This window comes from Neolamprologus brichardi, chromosome 22 (genome assembly GCF_056152115.1).
Source record: "Neolamprologus brichardi isolate AB-2024 chromosome 22, ASM5615211v1, whole genome shotgun sequence".
NCBI classification, from domain to species: Eukaryota; Metazoa; Chordata; class Actinopteri; order Cichliformes; family Cichlidae; genus Neolamprologus; species Neolamprologus brichardi.
The window spans coordinates 27,097,098-27,110,633 of NC_142124.1; the positions used below are offsets into that span (position 1 = coordinate 27,097,098).

Genomic DNA, 13,536 nt, shown 5'->3' on the forward strand with positions numbered 1-13,536 from the left:
CATGATTTGTTCCTTCATACTTTTGAGGTTTTTTTCATCTGACTAAAAACTCAGTTATTCAAGGACTGAGATGCCCTCTGTTCTGTCATCAAAAAAGTCTCTGAACAAGTCTCGACATCATGGAGGAGATTGCCATCTTTGAGAATGGATAGAGACGAGTCTGCACCAGGAAAAGCTCGGGCAAAAAGATGAGCTTTTCAAGGGAGTCATGAGAAATATACAGAGAGCTCATGTGAACCTCCTAGCTTCAAAAGATGAGGAGCTGAAGTTGAAGAGAGCCTGGGATATTCTATAAGTGAATCTAAACTGGAATGTGGGTAATTCAACACAAAACATGCATAAAGTGCCGGAGAACTCCAATACTGTCAAGATGTCACAAATCTGTGAATCATTGGGATTGGCCTGACATGTAACAGTGGTTACTGATGTCCACCTGATCTGGTCGACATAATGTCAGCACAACAGGTCTCCTCTCAAATGTACGGAAGATGATTAGGGCCACCAGAAGAAAAAGTGGGCATGTCATTTTTTTCTTTTCCAGAATTCTGAGAAAAAAAGTCAGAATTCTGAGATTAAAGTTAGAATTCTGACTTTTTTCTCGGAATTCTGGAAAAGAAGAAAAAAAGATGTGCCCACTTTCTTTCCCCAGTGGCCCTAATCCTCTTCCGTACAAATGGGATTTGGAGAAAAGATTTTATTAAATTAGTGCATGGAAGTAAATGTTACTGTGGAACAGCAAACATACACAATACAATTTTAAAGGTTTTAGTGAAAGTCTTTCTAGTAGTAAGTCTCACCTTAAATAAATCCAGCCAGTTACTTTGAATCTTTTACCTAAATAAATAAGGAAAGAGCCATAACTTTATTTTCAGTTCTCACTGGAAAACATGAGTGTGAATGGTTGTATTTTTCTGTGTCTTAGCACTGCTATTGGATGGCAGCTTGTTTAGGGTGTGGCCTTTTTCAGGACTTATAGATGCTCACTGGAACATGAAAACTGCTTGTATGGAATCACTAGTCAAATACTAAAAGAATTCAATGTCATACTAAGTTGTGTGACGATAGTTTTGCGATGTTGTGATGTGATGTTGAAGAACTCTTAAGTACCGTACATGCTGCTCTTAAGCAATGTGGCATAAACCAAGCTATGTTGTTCAGGTCAGCTGGTGTCTCACAGAAAAGTTTTCTTTTTCCAAATAATTACACACATTTACATTTACAATAATTGATTACACAGCAGTGGAGAGTAGACTTTATCAAAATGGTAAATGGCCTGTATTTGTATAGCGCTTTTCTAGTCCGTAAGGACCCCAAAGCGCTTTACACAACCTGTCATGATGCATTGAGTTTTTCCTTTCCAGTCACCTTTCTCACTCATTATGTGCTAATAGACCTCTCTGCATTGAATCATATCTGTTATTAACCTCTGTCTCTCTTCCACAGCATGTCTTTATCCTGTCTTCCTTCTCTCACCCCAACCGGTCGCAACAGATGGCCCTGCCCTTCCTTGAGCCTGGTTCTGCAGGAGGTTTCTTCCTGTTAAAAGGGAGTTTTTCCTTCCCACTGTCGCCAAAGTGCTTGCTCATAGGAGGTCATATGATTGTTGGGTTTTTCTCTGTATCTATGAAGCGCCTTGAGGCGACTTTTGTTGTGATTTGGCGCTATATAAATAAAATTGAATTGAACTGAATTGAATAGGCCAAATGAACATGATACTTTCACTAAGATAAAATGGTAAAATATGTGAGAAATTCATTCTTAAAGATTGTCTGCTCGACCACTAACTCTCAGACAAAAACTGGAAGCACATTGTGAGAGTAAGCCTGTATCAGTAAGCCTGGCTGTCGGTTGCATGACAGATGGCTTTCTCCAACACTACATGGTGCCTGCAGCCTCTCACTCACCAAACATGCTGGTCAACTCTTTAGCCATCTCTCACAAGGCGACAGACGGTTTCTCAGACTGACACCATCACTCATCGTGTGCATCTGCCCTGAGTCGTCAGCCTACTTCATCCACTTCACACTGAGCCTATACATAGCCCGGCCTGCGCTCACTTGCCTCAGCTACAAAGACACTGTAAATAGGGCTCAGTGGAATGGCTAATGTTGTTGTCCATGACATTCAAATACTGACTTTGGAGCAGGTGCCTTGACTGTGCCGCACAAGATTTGGCTGTATTCTAAGATGGCGTAAAAGCACGTGGAGACAACTGCACGAAACATGACGTGTGGCATGACCACAGTGTTGTGTGGTCACTGTCGAGGAGCATGACCACACATGATAAAGACATCACTGTACAGAGAAATGTGAATCACAGCAGTCTTCTACTACTGTAAATCAAAGCCTTTCTAAAACTTCAGAATAGTTGATGTGATTTCATATTTAATAAAAAAAAAACTGAGAAGGAAACTTTTTATGTATTTAAAGGCTCATGGCCCAGCAGCAATAACTCTACAAGTGCCAGGAGCCCACACTGAATCACCGGTCTGTCAGATCAGAGCACAGGCACAGCTATCTATCAAATGGGATTGGATGGTTGGTAAAAAAAAAATGTGTTTGGTCCAACTGGCAGCCTCTAGGGCTGAAAAAATGAAACCAATGACAAATGAAATAAACAACAACAAAAAAACAAAATGGTAGTTCTTTCATAGTCCTCTCGAGGCAGGCTCCAAAAGTGAGTCAATCCCTTCAAATGGCCATGTCAGCATGTAAAATTAAGGAGTTTTCTGCTTCATAACAAGTGTACTGAGTGATTTTGTTGTTGTAATTCCTCCATTCTGATACTGGTCAGACTTAAAGTCATGGTGGTGGTGGACATTTTGATTGACAGGTATGCCAACAGACAGAGGGAAGTGGACTGGTTCTTATATAGTACTCTATTTGAGCAGTGAAATCACTTTATTCAACATGCCTCTTTCATAGATGCACTTTTCCTAATGAATGCATCAGGAGCAATTCAGTATCTTGTCCGATGATACATTATCATGCAAACTAGAGCAGCCAGAGATCGAACCATCAACCTTCTCATTTGTACATGATCTGGTGACTTTTGGGAGCTTTGGGTGATTGGAGACGAGTTCTGGATGCTGTCCTGCCCGGGCCACTTCCGGCTGTTTGATTGTCGCTAAGTGGCTCGTATAAGACTGATAAGAAATGACGAGGTAAAGCGCTTAACACATTCGTTAGACTGACCTAAATGAACGAAACTGTTAACTACGAAAATCATTTTATATGTTTCTGTAAAGGTTAATCCAACACTATATGTAAAAACTCTTTAATCAAAAGGAATTTAATAAAGCTAAAATAGAAATATTGCTGATATCTATAATTTTCAAATGTATCGTTTTAGAAAAAATGCAAAAAGAAAGAAAGATTTTTTAAAATTATATACTAGTTCCATATGTTACAAAGTTACTTTTAGTGGTTGTATGTGGTGCTCAATTAATTTGAGGCTTCTCAGAGAAGTGTACTAGTGCTGGCTCAGATTTGGGTGTAAAAACTTCAACTTATTTGTGATTGGCCTGATAAATAACAGTATAATGTCCAGTTTTAAAGTCTCGACAGATTGCTGAAAATTTTTGTGTTTTCTTGTTTTTATGTCAAGTGGTTTAATACATTTGTTAATGTATTGTAATGTACAACTTTGACTGAGGTGAAATTTTAAAAGACAGTATAGCAAATGCTGGATCTGCCTTCCATTCTGTATCTGAAAGCTCTTTGCCTTTCTTCACACACAACTCACAGATTTCTGTAGTCAGGTCCATAATCTTTCTAAAACTTTGCAATGTGCTCTCCACAAATTAAGCACATGGCTTTACCTCTGACTTCAGTGAAGAAATACTTAAATGTTTTGTGAGAAGAAAGGCAAAGAGCTTTCAGATACAGAATGGAAGGCAGACCTTGCTGTTGCTGTGCTGTCTTTTGAATTTTCACCTCAATCTTTGACGGTAATCCATTTGTTCAAGCACAAACAGATTAACCTTTTCTCACTAAAGAAGGAAAAAGAACTAAAGATGAAATAACTTCAAGTGAAATTGCAATACCAAGTTGAATATAGTTGAAAGTCTTTGAAAGTTTGTGAAAGCATACACATTTTATTCAGAACTGCTTTTGCGAATGTTGCTGTAATATGTTGGCATTTTTACCACAAATATTTTGTCTTCTCATTCCTTCATTGCAACATCTACTCTTACCAGTAACAGTTTATAAAGAGATAAAATTAATGTTGAGTAGAACTGATTTCAGCTTAGCGGTCCTGATTTCTGATGTGGCCCCTTGGGGAAATGAATTGCCCACACCTGCACTGTATTTTTATACACAGCCCATCCATCCAATTATCCATCCATTTTCTTCTGCTGATTCAAACATGAATAAATCTTTCATCCTATCTGAGGAAACTTGGGATGTCACAAAAAGGAAGCACTAAAACATCCCAAGGAAAGAAAATAAACCCCCTTAAAAACATTAAATTGGGAGAAAAAAAACATGAGAAACCACAAAGTCAAGGAGACATATCAATTTGGATACAAGTATATATTTCATATGATAAAATGTATATTAAATGAAATGTGTGCGGTCTGACATGAGTGTAAACCAAGAAAAACAGCATAACATATAGATCACACAGCTTTACTATAAGCCAGTGCAAGGACAGCCATTCAACACAAAGTTGAAAGCACAAGTGTTCTGTAATCATTTCCCCAACTTAAATACAGCCTTTTTCTAAAAGTGTGTTGCTGGTAGAAGCCAATAAGGCCCAGCCCACCGCCAGCCCCAGGGCGGCTCCGTTGTGGCTATAACAGTGGCAACGGCTGGACAGTTGAGGTGGTTGCCAAGAAGCCATGCCTCTACTTTAAGCGCAACACCTCAGATGGGTGCAGCTATGGAGGACCGAGAGAGAGAGAGAGGCAGAGAGGAAAAAAAGGACAAAAATATCCATAAAGTTGGCTCTATAATTGGCTGTGCCTCTTTGCCTTTTTTATGTGAGAGCACAGCCCAGTCAAGAACAGTAGAAGCTGCCTCGTCCCCAAGTGAAACCCTACACTTTCCCCCTTTGCAGTTCCCTCCCACCTTGTCCACTCATCCACAAGGTTGCTGAAGCTCACCTCACTTTTTAACAACACTCTGCACTGGATTGTCTCCCTGGATTATATTATAATCCCTTCGTGAGTTCTGATGCCTGCAGGGGTGACAGTTTGGATTATTATCAAGTGATAATGATGCTTTCCCAGTGCTGATTCAGGGTGTGAGCGCTGGAGGCAAAGACAGAAAGAGAGACACCTCCAGCGACACTGACTGAATGACAGGTCAGGTAAGGGGAAAAAAGTCATGAAGTCTTCCATGTATTACTGCGTATTCTGCTTCCTTAAATGCTTTTTTATTCTTTAGCAGTTCTGAATTATTGGCTTTTTTTGTGTTTATGTGTTGCTCAGATCTGCTATCAGAAAACATACTTTTTTTTCTCTCCTCTCCTTTGGTTGCACATAAAAAAAGGCCTTTCTCTGTTTTTTGCATTGCGGGAATGATAAACGTGGTGCTTCTGTTATAGACATCTACACTGCAGTCCCAGGTCAACCATCAAGAGACGAAGTGGAAACAGGCCTGGTGATACAGACGTGCTGTTTGTAAGGAATCTGGTCCCAGGTTGGGATGTTGATATCCTGTTTTTAGCTTCACGTCAGATACTGTAGCTACGTAAAACTGCAGATTAATTCAGCTCCACGTTTTATATAATCAGTGATGAAAGAAAGATAAATTATAATCTGTTTGACATACAGAGTAATGAAGATTAGGAGCTTGAAACTAAATCTCATCGAGCTGAGCAGCTGAGATTTTTTGTAGTTTTTTTTTTCATTGAAGCTCTTTGGGCTGAATTTCTTAGATGTTAAATGCACACTAATTGGACCAATTACAGTAATTTAGCTAAAGTGCCTGTTTTATTCATTAATAGCAACATTGAAACCAAGCAGCAGAAATAGCCCAGTGGAGAATCAGATAAGGGCAATACCATACGCTAAAGAAGTTTGTACAACCCACAGTGAACTTTCTATGTCACAGACTACATAGAAGCTAAAGCACAGTCAACAGGCTGTCGAGTCCCAGCACAATATTTCCTGACTTTCTGTTTAGATCGTTTTGTAATTTAAAATAATATATTCTTACATTTGCTGTAGTTACATTTACTTAATGCTCTTTCATTTTACTTCATTCTCCACTATAGTCCTAAAAGGTCTAGCTAATCCGAGTAAATGATTAGCTTGACATTTTGGACAACACAGGTTGTCGGGTTTTCATGCCAAGAACTGGATCAACAGATTGACAGCTTGGAGGTGACTAGCTCTGCCTAGCATAACAGCTGGAAACAGATAGCCTAGCTTTATTTAGATGATACAGAATTTACCTACCTGCTCGAGGGATGTTACGGTTAACTTTCATCCCATTCATTCTTTCATGAAAGTTGCCAAGGCCAGATCAGTTGGTGATCGCCTGGTCACTAGGAAAAAAAGTGTATTCCCTAGCAGTTGATGAGTGGCTGCAGGAAGGTGCTTGGCATCACTAAGTGAAACTGGTTCAAAAGATTTATACAAGGTTGAACCGAAAACCTCATTGCAAGTTCGTTGGCTGCTGGCAGATTGCTGGGATCACTGTAGTTTGTATAGAAAATGCTGACCTGTCTGCAAATACTTGTGAAACTGTAACAAGTCTTACATAAGCTGGCTACAGAGAATGTTTGCCTTCAAAGTAAAATTTCATTTGTAAGTAACAACTTTTATTTAGCAGCCGAATAGTCTTTGTTTCCAGTTTGCATCACACTTTTTTGAAACTATTACTGAGTGGCAGTATGTGACTAAGGTCTATCTTATAACATAAGCAATCCTAATGTTTTAATGTGCTCAGTGAAGTCCAGCGCCCACACAGAGTGGGCATAGCCACTGTTTGCGTGCATCTTGAAGCCTCAACATTACCATTTTAACTGAGTTTTTTTTTTGCGTAACAAGTTATTATATTCAGAGATGTGACTGGACTGATAAGTTGCATGCATTTTAGGGCATGTACAGATGCAACACATAAATGCAGATACCTGTTAATAAGTGCTACGTACAGTAACAAACTGATATTTACCCACATAAACTGAAGTTTTTTCTTGGATTTGTGATGCAAAATCATCACAAGCAGTCAGAGGTTTGGTTCAGTTCAACAACCTCTGTAGTTTTTATGAAGGGACAAACTATCCAAAATGCCCAAAAGATTATGTTTTTTTTTTGTTTGTTTTTTGTTTGAATCAAACATGTTAATTTTTTCACTGAAGTTGGGCATTTCAACATGGGACTCTATGTTGACTCACTTTTGGCACTGGCCTCAGGTGGCTATGGATCAACTAAAGTGTTTGACATTTTGGCTGAACTTTTCAACCCCAGATATGTTTATTTGTTGCCAACACTTCTCCAGATTGTTGAAATTCAGAAGCAAAACCTTCTAAAATCATGTGTTTTAAGCTTCTTTTTTAAAATATATATCAATATCAAGTTTTCTAATGACTGTTAGGAAAAGGTGAATTACCTGCTCCTTCCGTTATAGGAAAACTACACAGCACTGCTTTATTTCTGGAAGTTAAAAGTTACCATCCACCACCAAAAATGTATCTTTTTCTTTCTGGAAAACATACATTAAAAGCACAATTGAGTGAAAATATCACAACAGTAAAAGATGGTTTATATTATTGCTTTCCAAGCTGTGCATTACTCAGACTTTCCTCAACTTCCCCTGCAATGAAATCAGGATGAGCCTGTGTTATGGCTACAGTCAGCCACACATCAATCTTAATAGCAGGCATCACAACCACTTGTGTACAATAAGATCAAGAATAGTATTAAGTTTAAAAGACAGGCTCCTCTCAGTGCCACCCAGAGACAACAGCATAAAAATGATTCAAACAGAGGTAGACCGATGTCTTCTACAACATGATCAAACCTGTAAAAATGGCACTCTAGCAGTTAGATGTGTGTTTAAATGCATATTTTAAAGAGTAAGAAATTACTTTGGTTAACTTTTGCAGTTTATCATCATAAAACATCACAGACCTGACATTGTCCTTATGTGGTTGGAGTTGATATATATGCAGCAAATTCCAACACTCTTTACCAAGTCCAGTTTTTCTCTGGATGAAGTATTCACTGCTGCTATAAAACAAAAAAGTGTGTATTTTAGTCTTAGGTTTCAATTATCATGTCCTGAGAATGAAAGACATTTCCTTCCAGCTTTCATACCAAAGCGTAGACAGTAAAATACTGGACCATAGTGGAGATGAGATTTTTCTTTTTCTTTGACACATATAAGGTGTCTAATGCAGTTTAAAATGTAGCTATTGGAACGCTAACAATTGCCTTCTTTGTCCAATGATTGTCAAGACTTGTTTGTAAAGAAAATACTGTATTTTCCACACTTTAAGGCGTACTTAAAATCCTTTAATTTTCTCAAAAATCAATAGTGTGCCTTATAATCTGGTGCGCCTTGAATTCTGGTCGTGCTTACTGACCTCAAACCGATTTTATGAGGTATGTGGCACTCAAAAATCTGTTAAAAAATGTTTTAATATGACTTTGCTAAGCTAAAAAGCCACACCGCTTGATGGATTGTTGCAGCATTACGGCTACTGTAGTCAGGAGCCTCGCGGACTATTCCAAAACTCCATCTGCTTCAAGTCACAAAGTCAAATCATCTTTAATAAAATGGTCAATGTTGCTGCTTTACCAGGTGTAACAAAAAGTTTAACATCCAGGCATCCATTAAAACATAATATATCAAATTCTGACGGAGTTAGAAGTTAGCAGGAAGTTAGCTTGCTAGTTTCCACCTAAACAGGATATAGCATGTTCTGACTGAGAGATTTGTGAAAAAATTTAAACGTACAGCTCTGCTATCACTTCCAACATAAATGAAGACAGAAAACTAAACAGCAGTGATGTCTGTAGGGTTACTGAAGTTAGGCTAGCTGGTATATAATAATGTGGTATGTGATCGCTAGCGACACAGCTATGTTAGTATAACAAACACAGTGAAGCTGGAGCATGAACGCTAACTCCACTCGATAAAAGTTAACGTGAGAGTTCCCGATTGTTAGGGACAAATGCAATTGCATGGCCAAGATTCAGTCAGGAGAACAATTGAGATAATCCATCCACAATATGAGGTTTATTGTTAATATACTGCAACAACATGGGGATAGAGCAGTTGTGATAGAATTCAACATCAATAAATCAATGGTACGGAAGTGGAGGAAGCAAGTTGACTTATCTGACTGCTTTGTTTCACTTAATGCGCTTTATAATCTGGTGCGCCTTATGGTCCGAAAAATACGGTAAATCCCATTTTTTGATTGCATAGGTCTAGCGTTCAGAGGGATTTCTACTTGACCCATCTGGAGTTAGGGTAGATTTTGTTTTTTTGAGCTAGTGTCAATTGGCCACTTTTCAGAAACTATACATTTCACAGATCAATTAAAACACTTCTCAAATAGGCAATATAAATATAAATGCAATAAATAGAAATATATAAATATTTTTAATTAAATTGAATAGAATTGAACTGAATTGTGATTTTATTCATCTCTCCACAGACTGAACAACTTGATGGTTATAATAAGCTAAACAAAACAGACTGAAGCCAAGGCTGAGATGGAATTAAGACTGGGATTTAGGATCACCCTGGTCTTGGTCATCCTGGCCTTGACTCTTTCCAGTGAGAAGGTGGAAGCACAAAGAGCAGGTAAGACCATTATGATTAGAATTTCTGTTGTAATAGCAGCCTTAGAACATTTATAGACTGTATGTGTTAAAATCCTTGCTGCATCTGCCTTCTCTAGGTTGTAAAAACGTCCACTATGACTTGGCTTTTATCCTGGATACCTCATCCAGTGTTGGAAAGGAGAACTTTGAGAAGATTAGGCAATGGGTGTCTAACCTGGTGGAGTCTTTTGATGTAGCACCTGACAAGACAAGAGTAGCCGTGGTTCGCTACAGTGACCGACCAACCACTGAGTTCAACCTAGGGCAACACAAGACCCTGGAAGATGTGAAGCGAGCTGCAAGCAACATACGCTACCTGGGGGGAAATACAATGACTGGGGATGCTATCAACTACACAACCAGCAACATCTTCACAGTGCAAAATGGAGCGAGGCCGGTCGCCAGAGGCATTCAGAAGGTAGCCATTCTTCTCACAGATGGCCGAAGCCAGGATTATGTTTTGGAGCCGTCTAAGAAAGCTGCCAAAGCGGACATCAGGATGTTTGCTGTGGGCATAGGGGAGGCTCTGAAGGAGGAGCTGGAAGAGATTGCAGCGGAGCCAAAGAATGCCCATGTTTTCCATGTAACAGACTTCAATGCCATTGACAAGATCAGGGACAGGCTGAGGAGGAGGCTGTGTGAGAGTAAGTCAGCCATCGGGACCACAGCCAACAAAACACTCACACTGCATGCCGCATGGCTTCTTTTTGAAGTTATACTTTGAACAGCCTGCCTCAGTTGCAATATGCACTTCATCAAACTGACTCTTATTTTAACCTTTTAACCACTGTGAAAAGAGGAAAGACCCTAACCACAAAACCCCACCCCAACCACACAGAGATGCACATGCACACTGAGCTATCCCGGCTTCTTGTGACTGAATATGAAGCCGTTGCAAAAATTAGCTCGTAAATGACAGTTTCCCGACCAAGACATATCTGTGGTACAGCTGCCTTTTCGACTGCTGCTATTCTGCAGAGGCATTTAGCAGTAGAAAGCTTGTCTTAGTGTTAACCTCAATGCTTTCTCCACTGGTGTGCTGAGAAAATGTTTCAACATGGACACAAAACAGTTTACACTGCTAACTTAATCAGTTAAAATAGACTTAAAATATTCTATCTTAACAACTTTTTTTAGCTTTGTAGCGAAGCAGGGACCCATCCGTTTGCTAGCATTTTTTTGGGGATGATGGATGCTTCCCGCGCCAACGCTTAAAATTCCTGCCTAAAATTAGCCAGACTGGAAAGAAAGGGATGCCATGAGTCTTAACCACGAACAAGAAATACTAAAATGGAAATGACATGATTACATGGTTTGCTTAAGGATGAGCAATGACAAACCCTCAACTTTTATTTTAACCTGGTGCTAACCTGTCAGGCAAAAGCAGTGATTCCTGTCAAGAATGTGATGAGTAAGACTAAAATGCCTTCATTCTTTTTTGAGGGTGTATCATGTTACAAAGTTACATACCTCTTGTGCTTTAAAGGCAGCTTGTAGTTTTAGTCTTAGTCTTAAAGCCAGTAACCTCTGACTCTTGACTCATAGGTTTTGAACGAGGCACCCGATAAGATTGTATTTTTAAATCATACTTTATCAACTTCAACAAGCCAAAGGCTAAATTCAGTCAGGTAAAAAAAAGTTTCAGTGTTTTCTTTCTATAATCTCTAAAATCACCACGGGTGAGCCTCCAAGTACACCAGTGGTCAGCAAAACTGGCTGCCTGAGCGATGTGAGTTATTTTCACCCAGAAAATTATAGCTCTAATGTTTCAAGTGGGTCAGCTACAGTGGCTCAAATGTCCATGTTAGATGTTTTCACCTTTTAATCTATAGTTTTAAAAATGGACGCTATTTATTCTGTGCTACACTGATTCGACAGAGCATGTGTGGCCTCACCTAAGAACACAAAATCCTAAGATTGCATATTTGACCTTACATGTCCGTTCTCCACATAACAGACAAGGGGCACCCAGATGGTGTTTAAAAATTCACCAGCTATAATAGTGACAGGGAACACAGCTAATAGCAAAAATGAATAATTTACCAGTTTATGGCTGAAAACAGATGCCACATGCAATGCATACATTTTTGTTGATACTTCTGTAACAGAGATTCATTCCCAAAGGCAAGTTTTACACTGCTTCCACTTTAACTCACAGCCAGACCCCGAAATTATAGCCTTAGGGCCACAAATCTGAGGGTAGCTCAAGTATTTAGCATGCTCAAGTGACATCACCATCTTTAAAAAAAAAATGAGTGATGTGCTTATATATATTTTACAGAATGGTCATTTTTGGCTAACTTTGGCTTTATAAACAGTATAAGCCAAAGGTCCTATCTAACGTCTACATTTTTTTTTTTTTTTTTAAATTAAGGCACAAGCAGACACAAACAAAAAACGGTCTCCTCCAGCTTTGCTCCCAATGAAAAATGTCAAGCCCAAATTAAAAACAATGCACAAGAAACTGAAATAACTGCACTACTTGGGGCATGATAAAGTATTCAAGAGCTGACAGGCGCTCATAATCAGTGCTACAGGTTAAAAGCCTTTCTGCAGTGAAGATTTTTACAGCTGTGAATTGGAAAATAAATTGGATTTTTAGCAAATAATAGAGAATTTGGAGTGTCTCACTTGTCAGATAATATATGCAGGATAGCATTCAGGGTTAGACGAATCAATGACATAATAACAGGTTTCATGATATAGTGATTCCAAAGGGTAACACGATTTGGATTTGCTGCTGTTGACTGAAAGTTAACACAAGGGAGCAGATCAGGGTGAGTTTCAAAGAGTGGAGGATACAGATTTGTCTTGATAAAAATGCGGTTTAATTTCAGCAATCAACAGAGTGGAAAGTTTATCATGGCACTTAGAGCAAATAGAATGACCATAAAAAGGCAAGTCTGCATGTCTCTTTACAACTATGCTAGCAGCTCTGAGGCGGTACAATGCATAGCATTGCGTTATTTTGAGCCAAATGCTAATGTCAGTTTAAAATGAGCGTGATATTTCTGTTAACAGATTCTATGTACCCACTTGTGTGGTATATAATGTTTACAATGTTTTGCAATGATGGTCACACTAACAACTGTATTTTGTGAACATTTGCCTGTAAACAATCGTTTAATGCATAAAGCCTAAGAGTTAGCACAACACATATGCAATATATGGTTAGTCTTCAATTATAAGTGCACTGCTAGCATGCTAGCAAGCTAGCAAGCATATGGACTATCACTGGTGCTGTTGACACATCCTCTGTCTACTTTTAAAATGTTTCATGGTTCCCCCATATCATGCTTAGCCTTGATCCTAGTCAGTGATGTTAAGAAATGCTCGTAAAATCCACATAAAGAGGCCAACCCATCACTGGTATTGTTTTTTTTTTTTTTAGCATTACACTATCAGTGTAATGCTAAAAAAATTTAATGCAAAAAAATGAAGTTGATGTTAGTCAAGCTCTTTCTAGCTGGTATTGCATGGTAGCTCAAAATTTGTACTGTTCTGTGTTCAGAATTTAATCAGCTTTGGCAAGCTCTTCAACACCAAGAGCTGAAATGCAGCCTCAAATCATTACAGAGCCTCCTCCATGTTTTACAGATAGCTGTAGATTCCCAGTGTTGCCAACTCCTCAGTAAGAAAAATCGCTATTGGCTGTCCTAAAAGTCGCTAGAAGTCGCTAAATGACGTCATCGCCTAATTTGCATAATTGGTCATGCTAATGTAATTATAACCTATGTTGTTGGAAAGA

At 38.8% G+C, this 13,536-nt stretch overlaps 1 protein-coding gene across 2 annotated transcripts in view; it reads left to right on the forward strand.

Moving 5' to 3' along the window:
- The first annotated feature begins 5,092 nt into the window (after positions 1-5,092).
- Positions 5,093-13,536, forward strand: part of col22a1 (collagen, type XXII, alpha 1) — an 80,125-nt gene continuing 71,681 nt past the window's right edge. The window contains exons 1-4 of one of the 2 annotated variants that reach the window (XM_087834959.1): positions 5,093-5,314; positions 5,552-5,646; positions 9,620-9,768; positions 9,866-10,432. In XM_087834959.1, the coding sequence (XP_087691085.1) occupies positions 9,678-9,768; positions 9,866-10,432 (658 nt within the window). In that variant the 5' untranslated portion in view covers positions 5,093-5,314; positions 5,552-5,646; positions 9,620-9,677. Of the gene's footprint in view, positions 5,315-5,551; positions 5,647-9,619; positions 9,769-9,865; positions 10,433-12,516; positions 12,566-13,536 lie in introns of those variants that run through there. The other variant, XM_087834960.1, reaches the window with a different exon arrangement.